The sequence below is a fragment of the Balaenoptera acutorostrata genome, chromosome 11, assembly GCF_949987535.1.
Source record: "Balaenoptera acutorostrata chromosome 11, mBalAcu1.1, whole genome shotgun sequence".
NCBI lineage: Eukaryota > Metazoa > Chordata > Mammalia > Artiodactyla > Balaenopteridae > Balaenoptera > Balaenoptera acutorostrata.
In genome coordinates this window covers 106,691,738-106,713,961 of record NC_080074.1, presented here as the reverse complement: position 1 = coordinate 106,713,961, position 22,224 = coordinate 106,691,738, and the positions used below count along the sequence as shown (strand labels likewise).

The following is a 22,224-nucleotide window of genomic DNA, read 5'->3' as shown; positions in this document are numbered from 1 at the left end:
CTTTGACTTAAAAGGGGTTAATGCCCGTGTTGAGAACGTGTGATTCAAATGATTTCGAAAAAGGATTTAAAATAAAGGAAGGCTAGAGGAAGGGCAGATGGGGAGAAGAGAGCATCCATAAGCAGGAACACCATTTTGGAAGAAGATCTGATTGAGAAGGCTTCACGCCCCGCCCCCGAGTCCAGAACCAGGGGAAACCACAACAGGACAAAGCTGCTCCTCACCAGCTGGCTTGAGAGGGGTGCCTGGCCGGGTCCACCGTAATGCAGGGGTCCAGGGAGGCTGCGGCTGTTCGGGGTGCCCACCTCGCCAGGGGGCTGCGCGGAGCCGCTGCTCTCACCGGCCCCAGAGGATGCAGCGCGGCGCCCAGGGGGCAGCGACTTCCCTCCGTTCTCCGCGGGCTGCTGCTTCCGGCCGGGCGCCTCCGAGTCCCGGGAGCGGGTGCACACGTGGCTGCGTGCAGCCCGACCACGCCTCTTCTCCCGCTTCTCCTCCTCTCTGACCCAGAACTCTTCGTCCGTGTCCCCATCCTCACCAGGAAAATGCTTCAGCATCGCGCGGTGGAAGCACCTCTCCAGGTTGTCCGACATCTTGGTGTACTCTGTGGGGGACAGAGGCCTGAACCCCGCTGGGCAGGCCCCCAGACCTCCGCCCACAAAACATGCAACGAGGCAGCCCCGGGCTCAACTGCGCGACTGCCTGGGCTGCAGCGCTTCCTACGTTGCAGGGCTACGGACACGAGACCAGGACATGGTTTCTGGCCTCCAGCCACACAGGCTGGGACAGTGAGCCCAGTACCCCAAACCAGTAAAAACTGAATTCTTTAATGCCAAACTGCAGAAACATTAAGTCCAATCACTGAATCTGTCTAGTAAAAAAAAGAAGGCATTGTGAGCTCAAATTTCAGCACCGGGAGTGACACGGGCTGTGTCATCAGAGGTCTGCTCTGTGATGCAAAGGTGGCTGACAGTGGAGGCCGAGGACAGCCAGACCCAGGCGGGCCTGGAGGAAGACGAGGACCTGGGCCATTGGCCACCGCTGCCCCTCTGGTCGTGTGGGACGGGACAGGGCCCGCACGCCCATCCCACAGCGTTAACACACGTTCTCTTTATGGTCCCCAAGAAAGGTGTGAATCTCTAGAAGGTGTGTTTCTAAAAGAGACTGGTGCACCAAGTGTGAATCCACAGCAATCCCCTCTTCTACTTACCACTACTTTCCCCATTATATTTTCGACAATTCCTGAACATAGTCTTCATGTCATTCACAAACTCCTCCTTGGTACAGTATAAACCTCCATTCAGTTTCTTCTCCATGCTTGAAATATCCATGGGGACCTACAACAGGACACGTTAATTATCACCTGCTGGAGAACACAGCATCCCGCAGTTCCTGCAAGGCAGAGGAATCACACCATTAGGAGCTGCTCGAGAGCCTGGGATGTACCCAGCAACCCTGACCCTTGAGGGGTAGCAGATGAACTTACACACAACAACACAGATCACTAAAGATGCACACACCACAGTCGCGTACAGCTGACAAGGCCACCTCTACCTTAATAATCTGGTAATAGTTAGGGGCATACGATTCATCCACTGGTTCCAAAAAGGGCCAGGAATCCTTGTGAGCCTTCACCACGTCCAGAACTGAGGGCCAAAGAGGAGAGCTGGGTTAACACACCGACGTGGGAACACGCTTAACCAGAACGCGGGAGCTGAGCGTGGGAACTGACCTTTGTACATGGCAGTGAAATCATCATCCAGCTCAAAGCTGTAAATCAGAAAATAAGAAATTAACAGTAACTGAGACCACCTTCTCTCCTCAGTGCTCTTGACCCAACCTGACACACAGCTCACTTGCACCCAGATTTGGAATAGTCCCAATAAATCTTTGTTAAGGTAAGTCTGTAACACTGAGAATGCTCCAGAAAATACGATGAGGATGAGGGTCAGCATACTTTAGCCAAAGAGGACTATCATCTTTTTCATCTACAAAATGATGGTTGGAACTCATTTATGATTCTGTAATGTTCGTGATTTAATAGCACACTCTTTCCCAGGTTTTACTCTACTCTAGTTAAGTACTTCTGTGATCTAAAGAATAATAACCCAACAAGTCAGACAGCAGCGGAAGGAGCTCACGAGCACTGGCCACGACCCACCACAGAGGGCTGTTCTAAGGACACGACGAGGCAGGCTTGGGGCCACTCAACACTCACGGGTCTCTCGTCCTCTTCTCTTCCCGAGGCGGGGAGTGAGGGTCCAAGCGGGACAGCTCGGGCGGGAGGGCCTTCCCCTGAGCCAGCAGCCAGGCCCTCTCTTCCCTGAGCTTCCTCCTCTTGGCGCGATCTGCACGAACACAAAGCACAGGTGCGTCAGGGGCTCCGCAGGGGCAGCCGTCTGTTCTGAGAGAGGGAAGCAGATCACCAAACGTGACTTCTGCTCCCTCTGAGTCCTCTCTTTGCTAATTCAGATGGTGCTAGAGATGCAATGCTTTATGGACCCATTTCCTCTTAGTCCTACCAAGTTCAGGTTGTGGGGTGAGGGAGGAAGGCGGGCCCTGGATGGGGATGGGGAAGAGCAAGAGAGACGGAAAGCAGAGTTACAGGGACAGGGAAAAGTAGAGCACTGATTGAAGATCACCCTCTCTGACAACCCGAAGCCCTTCCTAACTTTCCCGCAAGAAGACAACATCCCCTTTTTAGGACAGACCTCAATCCAAACACACCCAGGACGGTACAAGCCCATCGCAGCTCTTGCACCAGCTGTCCTTGCTCTGTGGCCACCCCACCCATGGCAGCTGGCGCACCCTCGCCAGTGCAGGAGGAGGTCTCTTGCGAGCGAGGGAAGAAGCCAGCTGGACGGGCCAGGAGCTGGAAGAGGGAGGGCGTTTTCTGGCTCCCAGCTGCGGCCACAAGAAACATACTTGACACTGCACTGCTGGCCTGCCCGGCCCCCGTGCCAGCAGGGCGGAAGAGAGGCAAGGAATGCAGAACACCATCAGAAGGCAAGGCCCAACGACGGAGAGAGAGGCCCGGGAAGGTGCCCGGTGGGAGCACGACACAGCCCTAAACCTGCAGACAGCGTGTGCCCACCAAGCTCCCTCTGTTCCTACTTCGTGCTCATTTATAAATAAACTTTTAAGTGTAAAGAATCTGTATCTGCTTTAATTAATCAGAGGCACTTTGCTATAAACGACTTTCAAAATTGTTTTTTAACAAAGAGAATGATTTCAAGCTTAAAGAAAAGTATAACTAAATTAACAAATATCCACATACCAAACTATCAAACTTTAACATTAGGACTCTGATTCTTTGCATCGTAAGAACCACCCTTTCGAGAGAGGCGCCTTCCCGAGCACGGGTGAGCCCTCCAGAGTCCACGGCAGCAGGAACCTGCCGGGCGCACTGTGGAGCCTTTAAAGGCTCACAGCTACTCCTTCACAAGTGATGCGAGCTACCTCACTCTCACATCGAGGGGTAAAGTTTTAGCATTTTTTCTAACCTGATACATATGACGTGGCATTCTGATGTTTCTGTTTGCCTTTTCCTGATTGGAATGACACAACGTATTTTCATGTTTATTATCCTCTTCTGTGAATACCCTGCTTATATACTTTGCCTTTTTTTCCCTGTGGGTTGTTGGATGACTAAATGATTTGGAGAAGTGCTTTTAAATAATGTGGATAAGAAGTCTTTGTTAAAACTATCTTCTTCCATACCTGATTTGTCTTTTCACTTTGTTTAAGGTGCTTTAGTCATTTGTAAATTTTAAACAATTAATGTCATCAAATATATCTATCTCCTTCCCTTGTAGTTTGTGCTTTTGTTACTTAAATTCTTTCTGTCCCAGCATCTTAAAGACCCTCACCTATGTTTTCTTCAAAAAGCTTTTGGCCTTTAGTCCATCAGGCGGCAATGGTGCCGGCAGCGCCTCGTGAGGAACCAGGTCTGTTCCTGGCTGTTCACTGCCAGGTCTCACCACCCACCTCCACGCCAGTAACACTCTCCCACATTAACGGCAGCTTTTATTCTGTTATCTGGTAGAATGAGTGTCCCGAACATATCGTTTTTTTAAAATTATCTTGGCTATACTTGGCCCTCTGCTCTTCTGTACGAATTTCAGGAACATAAAATGATTTATTTAATATTTAACATCAAATACTCAGTCAAGGTCAAACTTACCCACTTGTTCAGTAATTTTAAGTTGGTTTGTTCAAATCAAATCCAAAAAGGTCCAGGCAGTGCATTTGGTTGGTATGTCTCTTAAATTTAGTGGAATGTGTGACAGTGTCCTCTCCAATTCATCTGGTGGAGAAATTGGGTCATTTTGTCTTGGCAGAATTTCCCACGTTCCGGATTTAGCAAGTGGCATTCTCATCACAGTGTTAATGTGCCCTGTGGTAGTTCTATTGAGGGCCTTTGACCAGACAAACGGGTGTGTTTCTTGGCAATGTTATTACATAGGTGATGCTTGTACTTCCTTTTTCATCACCTCAGCAGACACAATATATGGTTACCTTTTCTTCTGTGGTGTTAAATTCCATTAGTGTTTACCTGATCCTTCCATTATAAAGTTCCTATACCTAAAGATCAAACACAGTTCCAAGATAGAAGTAAACTGTAGAGAAAATTATTTGTGTGATTGTTTTCTCAATAATTCCAAGGTATATACCTAGTACTACGTGTAAATATACACGAGACAGAAGTTAATTCAACACATGTAATTGGATGCTTTAGGGCCGAGCAAAAACTACATCACGTAGGGCAGATAGCAAACTACTTTTGTTAAACACACACACAACACACACACACACACACACACACACACACACACACACACAGTTTTATGGAAACACAGCCCTGCATGGCCTCCAGGGCCCTTTACAGAGAGTTAGCTGACCCTTACTGCAGGGCATTAGGACTCAGCAGTCTCCTGGAAGCTTGGTTGAGGAAAGCTTTGTCTAGATGCACTGTTTCACTACTTGTTACTCTAATTCTAGTATTTCTGCTACATTTATTGACCGAATTCTTCTTTTCTCATCAATTATTTTCATATTCAAAATAAAACATAAAGAGGAAACAAAATGCTTCATCCTTCGATTTTTACCAGTTACTGTTTAAAACTTTTATTCCATTCATTTAAACTAAACAGACAGACCAACATAAGCAAGTTCTCTCACTTCCCCACCAACACTCTGCCTCCTGTGACCAACAATCTGTTCTATCTAATGAGCTTTTTTCTTTAGAGATTCCACATATAAAAGGGCTCATACTGTGCTTGTCTTTCTCTGACTTATTTCACTTAGCATAATGCCCTCTAGGCCCACTCATGTTGTGGCAGATGGCAGGATTTCATGCTTTTTTTTTAATGGCTAAACATTACTCCATTGTGTGTGCACCAACTCTTCTTTATCCGTCTAGTGATGGGCACTTAGGTGGCTTCCGTATCTTGACTATTATACATCTTGCTATGAACATGGGTGTACATGTATCTTTTATTATAATTAGTTTTTGTTTTCTTCAGATAAATACCCAGAAATGGAATTCCTGGATCATATGGTAGTTCTATTTTTCTTTTTTTGAGAAATCTCCATAGTGGCTGCACCAACTTACATTCCCACCAACAGTGCACGAGGTTTTGCTCTAATCCACATCCTCACCAACACTGGTTATCTCTTGTCTTTTTGATATTAGCCATTCTGACAGGTATGATGTGGTATCTCATTGTGGTTTTGATTTGACATTGAGCATCTTTTCTATGTCTTCTTGGGAAAAATGCCTATTCGGGTCCTCCTTTTTTTAAAAAATAAATTTGTTGGTTTATTTATTGGCTGTGTTGGGTCTTCATTGCTGCACACGGGCTTTCTCTAGTTGCAGTGAGCAGGGGCTACTCTTCGTTGTGGTGCACGGGCTTCTCATTGCCATGGTTTCTCTTGTTGCAGAGCACGGGCTCTAGGCACATGGGCTTCAGTAGTTGTGGCTCGTGGGCTCTAGAGCATAGGCTCAATAGTTGTGGCGCACGGGCTTACTTGCTCCGCGGCATGTGGGATTTTCCCGGACCAGGGATCAAACTCGTGTCCCCTGCATTGGCAGGTGGATTCGTAACCACTGTGCCACAAGGGAAGTCCCAAGGTCCTCCATTTTTTAATCAGATTGTTTGGGGTTTGGTGGGTTTTTTTTTTTTTTTTTTGGTTTTTTGGGGGTTTTTTGCTATTGACTCGTATAACTTCTTTACCTGTTTTGGGTATTAAGACTTTATTAGGTATATGATTTGCAAATATCTTCCCTCATTCAGTAGGTTGTCTTTTTATTTTGTGTATGGTTTCCTTTGCTGTGCAGAAGTTATTTCATTCGCTGTAGGCCCACTTGTTTATTTCTGCTTTTGTGGCTTTTGCCTTTGTAGTAAGATCCAAAAAACCATCACCAAGACATATGTCAAGGAGCTTACTGCCTATGTTTTCTTCCAGGAGTTTTATGGTTTCAGGTGTTACATTCAAGTCTGTATGTCATTTTGAGTTAATTTTTGTGTATGGGGTGAAGCAGTGGTCCAGTTTTTTATTTTTTTTTTGGTTGTACCAGGTCTTAGTTGCAGCCAGTGGGCTCCTCAGTTGTGGCATATGAACTCTTAGTTGCAGCATGCATGTTGGATCTTGAGTTCCCTGACCAGGGATTGAGCCTGTGTTCCCTGTGTTGGAAGGCAGATTCTTAACCACTGCACCACCAGGGAAGCCCCAGTGGTCCAGTTTTTCCAAAACCATTTATTGAAGAGACTGTCATTTCTGCATTGTATATTCCTGGACTGGTCCTAGACTTTTGTTTGTGGGAAGGTTTTCTTGATGACTAATGCAATCTCCTTACTAGTAATTCATCTGTTAGGGTTTTCTATTTCATCATGATTCAGCCCTGGTAAGTTGTAAGTTTCGAGGAGTTTATCCATTTCTTCTAGGTTGCCCCGTTTGTCGGCATGTTAACTGTTCTCAGTAGTCTCTTATGATCCTTCGTATCTCTCTGGCACCAGTTGTAGTATCTAGTGTTCACTTCTGATTTTATTTATTGGAGTCCTCTTTTTTCTTGTGAGTCTAGCTAAAGGTCTGTCAGTTTTGTTCATCTTTTCAAAGAATCACCTGTTGGTTTCATTGATCTTTTCTAATTCTTTTTAGTTTCCGTTTCATTTATTTTTGCTATGATCTTTATTTCCTTCCTTCTAACTGTGGGCATTTTATGTTCTTCTTTAACTGGTTCCTTGAGGTGTAAAGTTGGTTTGTGTATTTGAGACTTTACTTTTTTCTTGAGGTAGGCATTTATCAAAACTTTCTTCTTAGAACTGCTTTTGCTACATCCCATAATTTTTGGTATCTTACATTTTCATTTTTGTCTCAAGGTATTTTGATTCTTTTTTGGATATTCTTTTACCCATTGGTTGTTCAGGAGCACATTGTTTAATCTTCCCATGTTCGTGAATTTTCCAGTTTTCTTCGTGTTATTAATTTCTAGTTTCATACCAGTGTGAATGGAAAATATTATTTCGATCCTATTAAATGTATTAAGATTTTTTGGTGGCCTAACGTTTCATCTATCTTGGAAAATGTTCCATGTGCACTTGAAAAGAATGTGTATTCTGTTGCTTCGAGATGGAATGTTCTGCAAATATCTGTTAAGTCCATGTCTATCTGGTCTAACATATAATTTAAGGTTTGTGTTTCCTTATTGATTTTCTGTCTAGATAATCTGTCCATTGATGTCAGTGGGGTATTAAAGTCCCCCACTATTACTGTTTTGCTGTCTATCTCTCCCTACAAGTCTGTTAATATTTGCTTTATGTATTTACATACTCCTCTGTTGGGTGTATAAATATTGACAAATGTTATATTTTCTTGTAGACTGACCCCTTTTTCATTATGTAAAGCCCCTCTATCTCTTACTACAGTCTTCATTTTGAAGTTTATTCTGTCTTATATATGGACAGCTACTCCAGATTTTCTTGTGGTTTCCATTTGCATGGGTATCTTTTTCCATCCCTTCACTTTAGTCTGTGTGTGTCCTTACATCTAAAGTGAGTTTCTTGTAGGCAGCATATAGATGGGTCTTGTTTTTGCTTTATCCATTCAGCCACTCTGTGTCTTTTGATAGGAGAATTTAGTCCATTTACATTTAAAGTAACTATCGGTAGGTATGTACTTATTGCCATTCTGCTAACTGCTTTCTGGCTGCTTTTGTAGTTTGTTTCTTTCTTCTCTTGCTCCCTTCCTTTGTGGTTTGATAACTTTTTTAGTGATATGCTTATATTCATTTCTCTTTTTTTTTTTTTTTTTAATAAATGGAGAGGTATCTTTATTTATTTTTGGCTATGTTGGGTCTTCGTTTCTGTGCGAGGGCTTTCTCTAGTTGTGGCAAGCAGGGGTCACTCTTCATCGCGGTGCGCGGGCCTCTCACTATCGTGGCCTCTCTTGTTGCCAAGCACAGGCTCCAGACGCGCAGGCTCCGTAGTTGTGGCTCGCGGGCCTAGTTGCTCCGCGGCATGTGGGATCCTCCCAGACCAGAGCTCAAACCCATGTCCCCTGCATTAGCAGGCAGATTCTCAACCACTGCGCCACCAGGGAAGCCCCTCATCTCTCTTTATCGTGTATTTACTGTAGGTTTTTGCGTTGTGGTTACCATGAGGCTTACATATAATAACTTACATCTACAAGAGTCTACTTTAAGTTGTAACAATTTAAATTCAACCCCATTCTAAGCTCATCATTTTTACTCCCCACTCCCATGTTTTATACTTTTGATGTCATGTTTCACATCTTTTTATCTTGTTTATCCTTTAATTATTATAATCATAGTTACTGTTACTACTTTTGTCTTTTAACCTTCATTACTAGCTTTATAGGCAATTAATCCACCACCTTTAGTATGTATTTACTTTTCCAGTGAGATTTATCCTTTCATATGTGTCCCTTTTACTAATAAGTGCCCTTTCTTTTTAATTTAACGAAGTTCCTTCAACATTTCTTACAAGTGGTGATGAACTCCTACACTTTTGCTTAAATGCAAAGCTCTTAATGTCTCTAATCTGAACGATGTCTTTACCAGGGAGAGAATTCTTGGCTATAAGTTTTTCCTTCAGCACTTTGACTATATCATGCCTGCAAAGTTTTGCTGAAAAATCTGCTCATGTTCTTATGGGGAGAGGGTGAGGTTTCCTTTGTGTGTGACAAGTTGTTTTTCTCTCCTTGTCTTTAACTTTGGACAACTGAGCTATATAATGTGCCTTGGTGTGGGTTTTCAACCATTGAGTCTCCGCCTGAACCCCTCATTTTGGTTATTGTATTCTTCAGCTCTGAGACTTCTCTTTGGCACTTTTAAATATTTTCCTTCTCTGTTGAAGTTCTCACTGTGTTCATGCATTCTTTTCCCCAGTTCGGTAAGCATCTTTATGACCATTACTTTAACTCTTTATCAAGTAAATTACTTCTGTCTCATTAAGGCTTTTTTCTGAGGTTTTCATCTGTTCTTTCATTTGGAACATATTCCTCTGTTTCTTCATTTTGCTGGACTCTGTGTTAATTTCTGTGCAGAAAAGGAAACAACTGCCTCTCCCAGTCTTGAAGGTGGGGCCTCATGTAGGAGATGAGCCTTTTTGTTCAGCTCTTCCCAGCTCTTGGTCGTCTCTCAAACCCCTGTGCTTGTCCAGGCAGCCTGATGTATTTTAGTGGCTCCCAGTAGTTGAGGGTGTGCCAAGACCTGTCAGTGTCCCAAAGGCGAGGGTCTCAGCACCCAGATTCAGACTGACTGGACATTTTCCTCTAAAGTTCACAAACATACAGGGCTGTGAGCAACTGCAAGCCTGAGTCCCACTGGCCACCAGAGTCAGGGACCTGCAGTGACCCCTGAGTGGCAGTCACAGACAAGTGTATAAACTCTCTTCTGGGGGCCCAACTCGGGGAAAGTGGGAGACAGCAGGCACCCACAGCCTCCAACCTATGAGAGCAGCTCTGCACACCCAACTTAAGCCTGCCCCTCAGGCTGAAGCTCCAGGACAAGCAGGGTGGCCTCCATCACATGACAGCATGGAGTGTGCCAGCCTGTCCCAAACCGGCCCTCCGCTTGCCACAGTCCCGTGGGACCCAGGAATACAAGCCCCTCTGGCCACCAGAGCCAGGCGTTCAAGGGGTGAACCATGGGTGTCAGATGCATGTAAAGCCTCCCTCCAAGAAACTTCGGCTCTGGAGGGTCCGCCCTCTGACATCTCTGGAAAGGATTCGGGGGCCCCTAGATGCAGGCTTAATTACAAACCTACCCCTCAGGCCGCAGCCATGGCGGTCAGCTAATAATTCTCCACCAGAAAGACCGAGCTTCTGGTCTATAGTCTTTTGCTGTGCCCTGGGGGGGAGCTGGCTAAGAACTCTTTCTCTGCTGGTTCCAGTCCTGGGAGACCCACGAGCAGGAGCCCCACTGGGCACCAGAGCTAGGCGACCCAGAGGCGCCCCCTGGCAGCAGTCGCAAAACTCGGCGCACCAGACACTCTGCTCCTCCCCTGGTTTTTACTGCCCCAGGACTGGAGTCAGTCTGGGCTCCTTCTGAGCGTCAGGGATTCTCACTGCTCTTGGGACATGCTCTCTTTTTAAAGATTACTCATATTGATATTTGTAATGACAACAAATCCAGCTCCCTGGCTTAATTAGTATTAGTTACAATAATTTCCTGGATATTTTCTTGGAGTTTCAAATACATCCCCTAAATTGTGTGTGTGTGTGTGTGTGTGTGTGTGTGTGTGTACATTATGGTCCACTGTAGAGAAGAAACCCCCATAAAACAGTACAGTACAGCAGAAGCAATATAGAGGGAATCTTTGTTTTCTTCCTGACTTTAAAAGGGAATCCCGGGCTTCCCTGGTGGCGTAGTGGTTAAGAATCCGCCTGCCAATGCAGGGGACACGGGTTCGAGCCCTGGTCCGGGAAGATCCCACATGCCGCGGAGCAACTAAGCCCATGCGACACAACTACTGAGCCTGCGTTCTAGAGCCCGCGCGCCACAACTACTGAGCCTGCGCTCTAGAGCCCGTGAGCCACAACTACTGGGCCCGCATGCCACAACTACTGAAGCCAGCGCGCCTAGAGCCCGTGCTCCGCAACAAGAGAACCCACTGCAATGAGAAGCCCGCGCACCCAACGAAGAATAGCCCCCCACTCAATGCAACTAAAGAAAGCCCGTGTGCAGCAACGAAGACCCAATGCAACCAAAATAAATTAATAAATAAATTTATTTTAAAAAGGGAATTCCCATAAAAAATGAAATTGGGTTATTTGTAGAGATGTGGATGGACCCAGAGACTGTCATACAGAGTGAAATAAGTCAGAAAGAGAAAAATATCATATATTAACGTATTATATGTGGAACCTAGAAAAATGGTACAGATGAACCGGTTTGCAGGGCAGAAATAGAGACACAGATGTAGAGAACAAACATATGGACACCAAGCGGGGAAAGCGGAGCGGGGTGGGGGTGGGATGAATTGGGAGATTGGGATTGACATATATACACTAATATGTATAAAATAGATAACTAATAAGAACCTGCTGTATAAAATAAATAAAATTCAAAAAAAAAAAGGGAATTCTTCTGATGTTTCCCTATTAAGTAGAATGTTTGCTTACATTTAAGAAAATAGATATTGGTTAAGGAAGTTCCCTTCTAATTTCTCAGAGGAAACCAGAAAAGAAGGAACACAGGAACCACCAGAAGCTGGAAGAGGCACAGGAGGGTATGACCCCAGAGCCTCACCAACACCCAGATTTCAGACTTCCAGCCTCTAGAGCTGTGAGACACTTACTTTCTGCTGTTTTAAATCACCTAGTTGTGGTAACTTGTTATGGAAGCCCTAGGAAACTAACACAAAATCCAATCCCATTTCCCCCTGAACCCTACTGCTGCTCCTGAGAAGTCTGCTATCTCTGTTACAGAACACCCTCTTTTCCCAACTGGAAATGAGCCATGTGTTCCATGATTCGGTCCCTTGGGTCTGTATTCTATCCAGTTTATATCTCATCTCTCAACCATTCATATCTAATATTTCCTCTGCCCCATCACTTGATCCTTCCATTTTCAACAGTGAACAGACACACCCTGGAGCTCCAGACTGTGACCCGTGAGTCAATTATCAAGCAGTTTCCCCACTCTCTGCCGGCTTTATATTCCGCCACAGGGAGCACTAGAGGAGACAGGAGACGGTGGGGAGTGGGGGGGATGGATTTCTTCCCCCCTGGGCGCTCTTCAACAGCCCGCCAGCTTGTCCCTCCTTGGGAAGACGTCCATCACTGGGAAGGCACAGCTGGCTGTCCCAGAACCGGGCTGGCGCCTGCCCTGAGACTAAGTTCCAGCTTGTGAGCCCCTCCTCACCTGCGGGTCTGATGACCCCAACCCTTCTCTTTATTCCCCTGCCTCAGACCCTTTCAGCTTTTGTATTTCTCTAACTTGCATTAAAACAAAGACCCACGTGAAATTCTCCACTGAAGCATCTCTGTGACCGCACACTGAACGATGGACCAGAGGCGACTTCTCCCACCACGTCCATCCTCTTTATCTCCATGATGCGTTCTGCACAAGCCCCATGCAGCTCTTCCAGTGTGAGTCTCTCCTCAGGTCTAACTAAGCTTTAGAGCCCAGTTATCCAGTTATTATTCCCATTACCATATTTACATTTCTAGAAGTTCTTTCAATATTTGTTTGCTTTGAATCTGCCTGTACTTTCCTCAAGGTTATTTCTTCCTGATGTTTCCAATTTCCTCTTTTTTATACCTGGTAATGCTAAATATGTTTCTATTTTGTCTGCTGCACCTACCAACCACTGCTCACAGTGGTGCTTCCTCATGTCTGTTCCTCTTCAGCATGGGTTTACCCATGCTCATCCTTCCCGGGGCAGAGATTCCCTAGACGGACCACTCCACACCCACAATTCGATCTGACAAGTCTGTTTCACCAACTTACTGCTGTTTTTAATCCCCCTAAAAGCAGCTTCTGATAATTTTCTTATTAAATGTTTTCTTTCTTAAATGTTCTTAAATTTTCTTTCTTAAATGTTCTTAAAAAGGGTATTTACACAATATCAAACAAAGTATTATATCGAATAACAAATAGAATCTCCACGTAATTGAGGCGAGAAGAATTTTTAGGTTTTGCATCAACCGCACTGAGAACAAGGAAGTCTCAATGTCCACTTCCACATGGGCTCGTTTCACTTAGCATGAGTATTTGTCAGAATCCAGTCTTGAAACATCCTTTTTATACAAAGACAATCCTAATAAATAGCAGTATATTTATTTGGCCTTTTCCTTTTCTTTTTGCTTTTTAAAAATTTTAGTGAGAAATATAAAAATGTACCTTTTAAACCATTTTAAGTGTGATTCAGTAGCATTAGGTACATTCACAGTGTTGTACAACCATTACCGTCATCTACCTCCAAAACAAAACAAAACGAAACCAAACTCGCAGATATAGAGAACACAAAGAAGGGGGGCCGGGGTGGGCGAAATGGGTGATGGTGTCAAGAGGTGCAAACTACCAGTGACAAAACAAGTCAGTCCCGGGGATGTGATGTACACTGTGGTGACCACAGGCCATAATACTGTACTGTGTATGTGAAAGCTACTCTCATTACAAGAAATCAAATTCTTAACTTACTGTGGTGATCATTTTGCAACGTACATAAACGTCGAATTGTTTACTCCTGAAAATAAGGGAATGGTGTATGCCAATCATACTTCAACTTAGAAAACAGTCAAATGACAATGGTACCTAATAAGAACTCCATTGAAAATTACAGAACTCTATTGAAAAATATAAAGAAATAAAAGCATAGTTACTATTTTGAGGAATTTAAATGTAGCACTGGATATAAATTATGCAAAATCTCAACGTATGATATACCACCAAATGTGGCACAGGCTACATTAGTAGATTAAATGCACTAAGCGTTGTAGAATGAAGAAACGATCAAGGTCAGAATAGGGTTAGCCTATTAAGAATCAGAAGGCAGGACTTCCCTGGTGGTGCAGTGGTTAAGAATCCTCCTGCTAATGCAGGGGACACGGGTTCGAGCCCTGGTCCAGGAAGATCCCACATGCCTTGGAGCAACTAAGCCCGTGCGCCCCAACTTCTGAGCCCACGTGCCACAACTACTGAAGCCCACGCACCCAGAGCCCGTGCTCCGCAACAAGAGAAGCCACCGCAATGAGAAGCCCGCACACCGCAACGAAGAGTAGCCCCTGCTCGCCACAACTAGAGAAAGCCCGCGCGCAGCAACGAAGACCCAACGTAGCCATAAATAAATAAATAAATAAATAAATAAATAAATTTTAAAAATAAATAAAAAATAAAAAGTTCAATACATTTACTTAAAATACTGGTCTGTATTTAACAAAGCCAAAATGCTCTGCTATCCGGTGATTTATCAAGTTCAGCTTATAAACACCACTGCATCTAACATATCTGCTTTAAGTACAAAGGTTAGAAACCCAAAACGCCTGCGCACGCCGGGGCAGACCGAGGCTTTTCTTAAGTACATCTCCTCTGTGTGTAAGATTATTTCTGTGAGAGTCACCTTTTTTCCATTCCACACGGGACCGTGGCAGAGCCGAGAGTGAAGGCAGGGATGGAAGGACCCCAGAACGGCAAGGGCGAGGGCACTGCGGGGCTGGCCCAGAGCCAGCCAGATGGCAGGGCTCCCAGGACACCCCCACCCCCACCAGACAGCCCTCCTGCCAGAGCCCCGGGCAGAGCCCCTCCTACCTTCCACGGCCTTGACCCTTTCCTCCAGCTCCCGTTTCCTCTCCTCCTTCAGCAGCTGCTCCTGCTCCTTCTTCTGCACCGCGAGGAGGATCTGGCGCTCCTCCTCCTCCTCCCTGCGTTTCTGTTTTTCTATCCTGCTGAGCACAGGGGTCTCCTGCGAGGGGCCAAGAAGTTCAGTCAACACACAATAAAGCAAGACCACGTCTCTGAGTAAAGATTCCACGTTTTCTATTTAACACATAGTGTTAGACAGCTGGGTGACTTACACCCTAACTACAAGTTCATCTTCTCATCTGTGCAATCAATGAACGGATGTAGACGCACACTCACACTAAGACACAGTGGGGATGAGAACAGGTAAAGGCTTGGGCCCGATGACTGACCTAATTTGTAGTCTTTGGGAGATAATCTGGAGAGCAGACCGGAGCAGAGAGGAGACACCACTCTTAGATTTAATCTTTGATAAAAGTGGTATCTTAAAAAGCACCTTCACCTAAATAACTAAGAGAAGGATGAGCTAGCACAATTTCAGTAATGTGCACGCCATCGAAACTCCTCACTTCTGTACTTTTCTTTACTTTTTTTTTCTTTTTTTTTTTTTAATTGTATAGCTACTTTATTTATTTATTTATTTATTTTTGGCTGTGTTGGGTCTTCGGTTCGTGCGAGGGCTTTCTCTAGTTGCGGCAAGTGGGGGCCACTCTTCATCGCGGTGCGCGGGCCTTTCACTATCGCGGCCCCTCCCGTTGCGGGGCACAGGCTCCAGACGCGCAGGCTCAGTAGTTGTGGCTCACGGGCCCAGCTGCTCCGTGGCATGTGGGATCTTCCCAGACCAGGGCTCGAACCCGTGTCCCCTGCATTAGCAGGCAGATTCTCAACCACTGCGCCACCAGGGAAGCCCTGTACTTTTCTTTACTAATCAAACAGTAAATAAAATGGAGGGTTCGGTGGGAAGGGCCACCGTTTTGCCTTAAGATACAGAAAAGAGATGAAGGTGACGGCACAGAAATGCATTGCGTCCCTCAGACTGGTGAGCTTTCCCCTTGTTTTTCAATCCAAACAGCATTAATATATAATGATTTCAGGTGGTTAGTGCGAATGCGATTGCCTAAGAAATTTAAGGAAAGAAAAGGAAAACAGGACCATTACCATCATAATTTCTGAAAGTTTTACTCTGGATATTTCCAATATAGCTAGTTCTGAGCCATTCTGTAGTCCAGAACACTCAAACTAGGACTGAAATCGTTATTTTCAATTTCTTCCCTTGACTTCTGTGCTGATGTGTAAGGTAGAACTTTTTCTTTTTTAAAATTGTTATTGAAGAGGTAATAATTGTTGCCTGCAACAGAGAACACCTGTAAGTTGCACAGACACAGAAAAATGAATCAGGTGTCTACAAAGGGAAAATGCCAGTTACCCTTACAGAAAAGATAATGCTGATTATCCCACCCACGTTAGGTAAAACTAAATCAGGAATATGACTTTTTCTTAACAGATCTTTTCAGTAGGAAGAAGACCTAATAAGAATCTTCTGTGCTAGATAGCTGTATTCTGTGGAAATTACACAAGTGGTCTTAATGTGTGGGACAAAAAAAGATGACAGCCGACTGCCATCTATACAAAGTCATAATTAAACATTGAAACCACTCTCGTTGAAATTTTCTACTATTTTTTTTATGGTCCCTAAAACTTGTTTCGATTGTCATTTGACTCATAATTAGGAAAGCAGTCTTGCCTAGATAGTAAACCTTCTGAAAGTCAAAGGTTTTACTGTTCAAATTCTGAGCCTGACTTTAAAAAAGGTGGCTACTTGACAAGGTAAAAATATGAACTGAGTAAGAGAAGAGAGATGAAAATGAAAAAAATGTTAACCATTATTACTGCACACATGACACTGTAGTCAGCCGCCCAAACAGAATTAAACAAAGTTCCCTAAAATCTTTCTCCTATAACCAGCGTGGGCAGCGTACACGAGCTAGATGTCCTTTGTGACACTGGCTGCCGCTGGCATGGCACACGGACAAGCCTCCTAAGGCTGGGGAAGCACCTTCCCTCGCACTGCCCCCAGCTCCACGGGTCCCTAATTATTCCAACTTTTGGGCAACATCTTTACCTAGTTGAGAAGTTATAGTGGAGCTACTGTTAACAAAGCAAAGCAAACCAGAGCAACGCGCCTTTACTCTTTTCAGCTATACAGTGACTCCAAGCAGACGCCCCTAAGATGTCAACTGATAGGGTGGCAGAAAGGCAGGGGATAGAGGAACACAAGCCTCGCCAAACGAATTATTTCATTCAAAGAAAAGTGCACTGCTTTCTACACATCAGACCCAATGAAAAAGCAGAGAAAAACAAGCACACAGAATAACCACTAGTTATTTACTGCACACAATGATGACAGCAATGTGTGTGTCCTGCCCCTGCCTAACAAAGGACGACAAGAGAAATGCTCTCCCTTCAGCCAGAACAAAGACATACTAGAGAGGATCAGCATCCTAGGGAGGACTGAGGACACGCAGTCCAAGGACTGGTCACCCAAGAGTCACCTGGTCAACAAACAAGAGTGGCACTGCACGCGTGAAGACAACGGAAGGAGGGGAAAAGGGAAAAATAGATAATTACGTACATTCTAAGAATACCTACACAATTTTTTCAACAAATACAACGACGTACTATTCTTAATATGGGAAGATGTCTTACAAAGCAGTTAACAGTAGCCCCCACCAAAAAAATGCAACATGAATACAAAATTCACAGAAGTAGATAAAACACATCCATGATCATAAGGAAAAGCAAAACAGCCTTTTCACTTACAAAACTGTAAAAGATGAAAAAAGTGACACGTCTGCAAAGACATGGTAACATGGACGCCCTCAATGAGCTGGGGACACAGATCTTCTGGAGGACAAGATGGACACACGCATCAGGAACCCTGAACAGAGTAATTGCACTGCTGTGACTTTATCTTAAAAGTGAGACAGCGAGGCAAAATATTTCTGAGTACGTTAAAGTCAACATTATTTAAAACAGTGAAAAACTGTAAATATCTTAAATGTTTAAAAACAGGTAAAATTACATAATCGCTACGCAATCATTAAAAATTGTTTTTTCTGAGGAATATTTAATGAAACATGAAAAGGCTCATGATGTTAAATGAAAAACACAGGTCACAAGACAACAGTCAGTGTGCTCCCAGGTTTGTAATAAACGCACAGAGAAAGGGCCTGAAGCAAACACATGAAACTGTAAGCAGGGAAACTGTTACCAAGTCTCCTGCACTTTTTACGTGAGTTTTCTGTAAGAGCGTGTAAATTCTTTCGGACACAGAACAGCCCCTTCCCAAATAAGCTGGGGAAATCACCTAGTATTACATGCTCTAAAACGACCCAATTTTTATTAACTTCTTACCCCCACTACCATGTGATCCCTATTAAAAGTCTAAAATTCAAAGGTTAAAGTACCAAAAGGTTACTACCACTTACAGATTTTATGGTGAGGTATTAAAATTGATTTTAAACAGCTTAAGATATTTCGATAACAGTGCAGCAGGAATTTTTTTAAATTAATTTTTTTATTGGCGTATAGGTGGTTTACAATGTTGTATTAGTTTCTACTGTACAGCAAAGTGAATCAGCCATACACACGTCTACTCTCTTCTAGACTCCATTCCCATATAGATCATTACAGAGCACCAAATAGAGTTCCCTGTGCTATACAATAGGTTCTTATTAGTTAACTTTTATATATTGAAGCAGGAATTTTAAAACTTAGAAAATTATAAATGTCAAGGACTGCTGCTAAATCAGAGATTCTGCATCATTCAGAAATACATGTAAAGATACTGAAGTGAAATTCACAGGAAGTGAACAACTTTAAGGTGCATAACCTTAAAGGGGCATTCAGTATATTCACAACGTGTGCGACCACCATCTGTGTTAAGTCACAGAACATTTCACCACCTGAAAGAAAGCTCCGCACCCAATAAGCAGTCACTGTGCATCCCCCACTCCCCAGGCCCTGGAGACCACCAAGCTATTCTTTCTATGGATTTACTTATTTTGGACATTTCACATAAATGGGATCATACAATTTGTTGTCTAGTTAGTTCTTTTTTAAATACATTAATATTTATACTAAGCACATAAGATGTAATAATTGAGTAACTTGAATTTACAGCATCTTAAAAAAGCAAACTGTTATAACAATAGCAAACAAACAATCCTGTTAAAAAATGGGCAGAGGATCTGAACAGACATTTTTCCAAGGAGGACATACAGGTGGCCAACAGACACATGAAAAGATGCTCAACATCATTAATCATCAGAGAAATGCAACACCTGGTAGAATGGCCTGATGGCCATCATCAAAATGACAAGAGATGCTAAGTGTTGGTGAGGGTGTGGAGAAAAGGGAACCCTTGTGCACAGTTGGTGGGAAAATTGGTGCAGCCACTATGGAAAAGAGTATGGAGGTTCCTCAAGAAATACAAAATGGAATTATCATATGACCCAGTAATTCCACTCCTGCGTATCTTTCCAAAGAAAGTAAAAGCACTAATTTGAAAATGTATATGGACTTCTTTGTTCATTGCAGCATTATTCACAATAGCCAAGACAGGGACACAACCTAAGTGTCCATGGATGAAGAAGAGGTGGTGTATATACGATGGAATATTACTCAGTCACAAAAAGAAGGAAATGCTGCCATTTGTGACAACATGGATGACTTGAGGGCATAATGTTAAGTGAAATAAGTCAGAGACAGACAAATACTGTATGACCTCACCTGTATGTGGAATCTAAAAAAACTGAACTCACACCAAATGGATTAAAGACCCAAATGTAAGACCAGACACTATAAAACTCTTAGAGGAAAACATGGGAAAAACATTCTTTGACATAAACCACAGCAAGATCTTTTTTGACCCACCTCCTAGAGTAATGGAAATAAAAACAAAAATAAACAAATGGGGCTTAATTAAACTTAAAAGCTTTTGCACAGCAAAGGAAACCACAAACAAGACAAAAAGACAACCCTCAGAATGGGAGAAAATATTTGCAAATGAAACAACTGACAAAGGATTAATCTCCACAATGTACAAACAGCTCATGGAGCTGTTATCAAAAAAACAAACAATCCAATTAAAAAATAGGCAGAAGACCTAAATAGACATTTCTCTAAGGATGACAGATGGCCAAAAGGCACATGATAAGATGCACAACATCACTAATTATTAGAGAAATGTAGATCAAAACTACAATGAGGTATCTCCTCACACCGGTCAGAATGGCCATTATCAAAAAATCTAGAAACAGTAAATGCTGGAAAGGGTGTGGTGAAAAGGGAACCCTCCTGCACTGTTGGTGGGAATGTAAGTTGATAACAACCACTATGGAGAAGAGTATGGAGGTTCCTTAAAAAACTAAAAATAGAACTACCATATGACCCAGCAATCCCACTACTGGACATATACCCTAAGAAAACCATAATTCAAAAAGAGTCATGTACCACAATGTTCATTACAGCTCTATTTACAACAGCCAGGACATGGAAGCAACCTAAATGTCCATCGACAGATGAATGGATAAAGAAGATGTGGCACATATATACAATGGAATATTACTCAGCCATAAAAAGAAATGAAATTGAGTTATTTGTAGTGAGGTGAATGGACCTAGAGTCTGTCATACAGAGTGAAGTAAGTCAGAAAGAGGAAAACAAATACCGTATGCTAACACATATATATGGAATCTAAAAAAACAAAAAAAAAAGGTACTGATGAACCTAGTTGCAGGGCAGGAACAAAGAGGTAGACATAGAGAATGGACGTGAGGACATGGGGTGGGAGGGGGAAGCTGGGGCAAAGTGGGAGTAGCATCGACATATATACGCTACCGAATGTAAAACAGTTAGCTACTGGGAAGCAGCAGCATAACACAGGGAGATCAGCTCGGTGCTTTGCAATGACCTAGAGGGGTGGGATAAGGAGGATGGGAGGGAGGCTCAAGAGGGAGGGGATATGGGGACATATGTACGCATATGGCTGATTCGCATTGGTGTACAACAGAAACTAACACAGTATTGTGAAGCAATTATACTCCAATAAAGATCTATTTTTAAAAAAAAAAGGTGATAAAAAGGTACAAACTTCCAGTTATAAAATAAATAGGTGACCATAGTTAATAATACTGTATTGTGTATGAGAAAGCTAATAAGAGAGTAGATTTTAAAGGTTCTCATCATAAGAACAAATCTGTAACTGTGTGAGGTGATAGATGTTAACCAGACCTATTGATGATCATTTTGCAGTGTGTACAAATATCAGATCATTATGTTGTACACCTAAAACTAATGTTATAAGTCAATTACATCTTAAAAAAGAAAAAGAAAAGTCTGTCATTTGGAGAACTCGACAACAACAAAACTCAAAGCCCTCGGAGCGCCCAGGAGCAAGAAGGAAGGTCCAGAATCTGTGCTGCGATGTCCTGACCGCCCCTGCCCACAGTGGCCCTTCTCCGGGGTTTCAATCCCTGCCTGGTCCCCAACTGCTTTCTCCAGACTGCCCCCACCCTGGGTTGCCTGCTGGCATAAAAACACCTCTGCTTAAGTGAGATACCTCTTTGCCTCACAATTTCTCATGCCCCTTTCTCCTTCATCGTAACGTGTTATAATTTCAGCAGTTCCCATCTGATGTGAATTCTGAACAATTATCATTTTATATAAATTGTATCACACACATTTGGGAAAAAATCTGTACGTGGTGCACCAAGAGTCTGTTTTAAATTTCCGTGCTACTTTTCAGCAGTGGACGGGACTTATGACCTGAAGACACCTGTGGCAGTTCAACAGTTTAAACTTCAGTAGTTTAAAGAACAAGTACATACAGTCGAGTCAACAAAAACCAAAACAAAAAACTAGCAGTTAAAAAAAAAATCTTACACTGTTTTGCATTGCAACTTTTTTTCTTTAGAAGGGGTCAGCTGCAGACGGGGCAGGGCTGTGTTTAATGCTGTGCAGAGAAGAGGCCTGTGGGACCGGGACAGGGTTTCAATGAGAAGCTAATTAGAAACAGCACTTTGAAATCCTCTCAACAATTACAAACAGAATCTGGCTGAAGCTGAGCCCAGGACTCCCCGTCCATGCCCCCCACCCATCCCCAGCACACATGGGACCCGAGCTCCCTGGCAATGGCATGTCCAGAGTCTCCTGACAAAAACAGTCCAGGAGGTCAGGGAGACAGTGTCCCTTCGCTGGTATTTCCCCAGGAGTCATAATTAAAAGACTTTCTGAGGCACTAAGATTGGACTCCTGGGTGACCAGAAACCCTGCCTGTAAGCCATTAAAGACCTGAAGATTTTCTGCTGTTTAAACAAAAGCACAAAACTCATGCCACACCGGAGGCTTTCTCCAGGAGGTTCAGCACTGTAACCGACATCAAGAGTCTCTTCAGTACC

At 43.5% G+C, this 22,224-nt stretch overlaps 1 protein-coding gene across 2 annotated transcripts in view; it reads right to left on the bottom strand.

Moving 5' to 3' along the window:
* Nucleotides 1-22,224, bottom strand: part of LOC103015020 (chromatin remodeling regulator CECR2) — a 154,824-nt gene that overhangs the window by 17,342 nt on the left and 115,258 nt on the right. For both annotated transcript variants that reach the window (XM_057557241.1, XM_057557240.1), the window contains exons 8-13: nucleotides 14,774-14,927; nucleotides 2,216-2,345; nucleotides 1,730-1,767; nucleotides 1,552-1,643; nucleotides 1,208-1,334; nucleotides 225-601 (exon numbers count right to left, since the gene is read on the bottom strand). In XM_057557241.1, coding sequence (XP_057413224.1) covers nucleotides 225-601; nucleotides 1,208-1,334; nucleotides 1,552-1,643; nucleotides 1,730-1,767; nucleotides 2,216-2,345; nucleotides 14,774-14,927 — 918 coding nt within the window. The remainder of the gene's footprint in view (nucleotides 1-224; nucleotides 602-1,207; nucleotides 1,335-1,551; nucleotides 1,644-1,729; nucleotides 1,768-2,215; nucleotides 2,346-14,773; nucleotides 14,928-22,224) is intronic.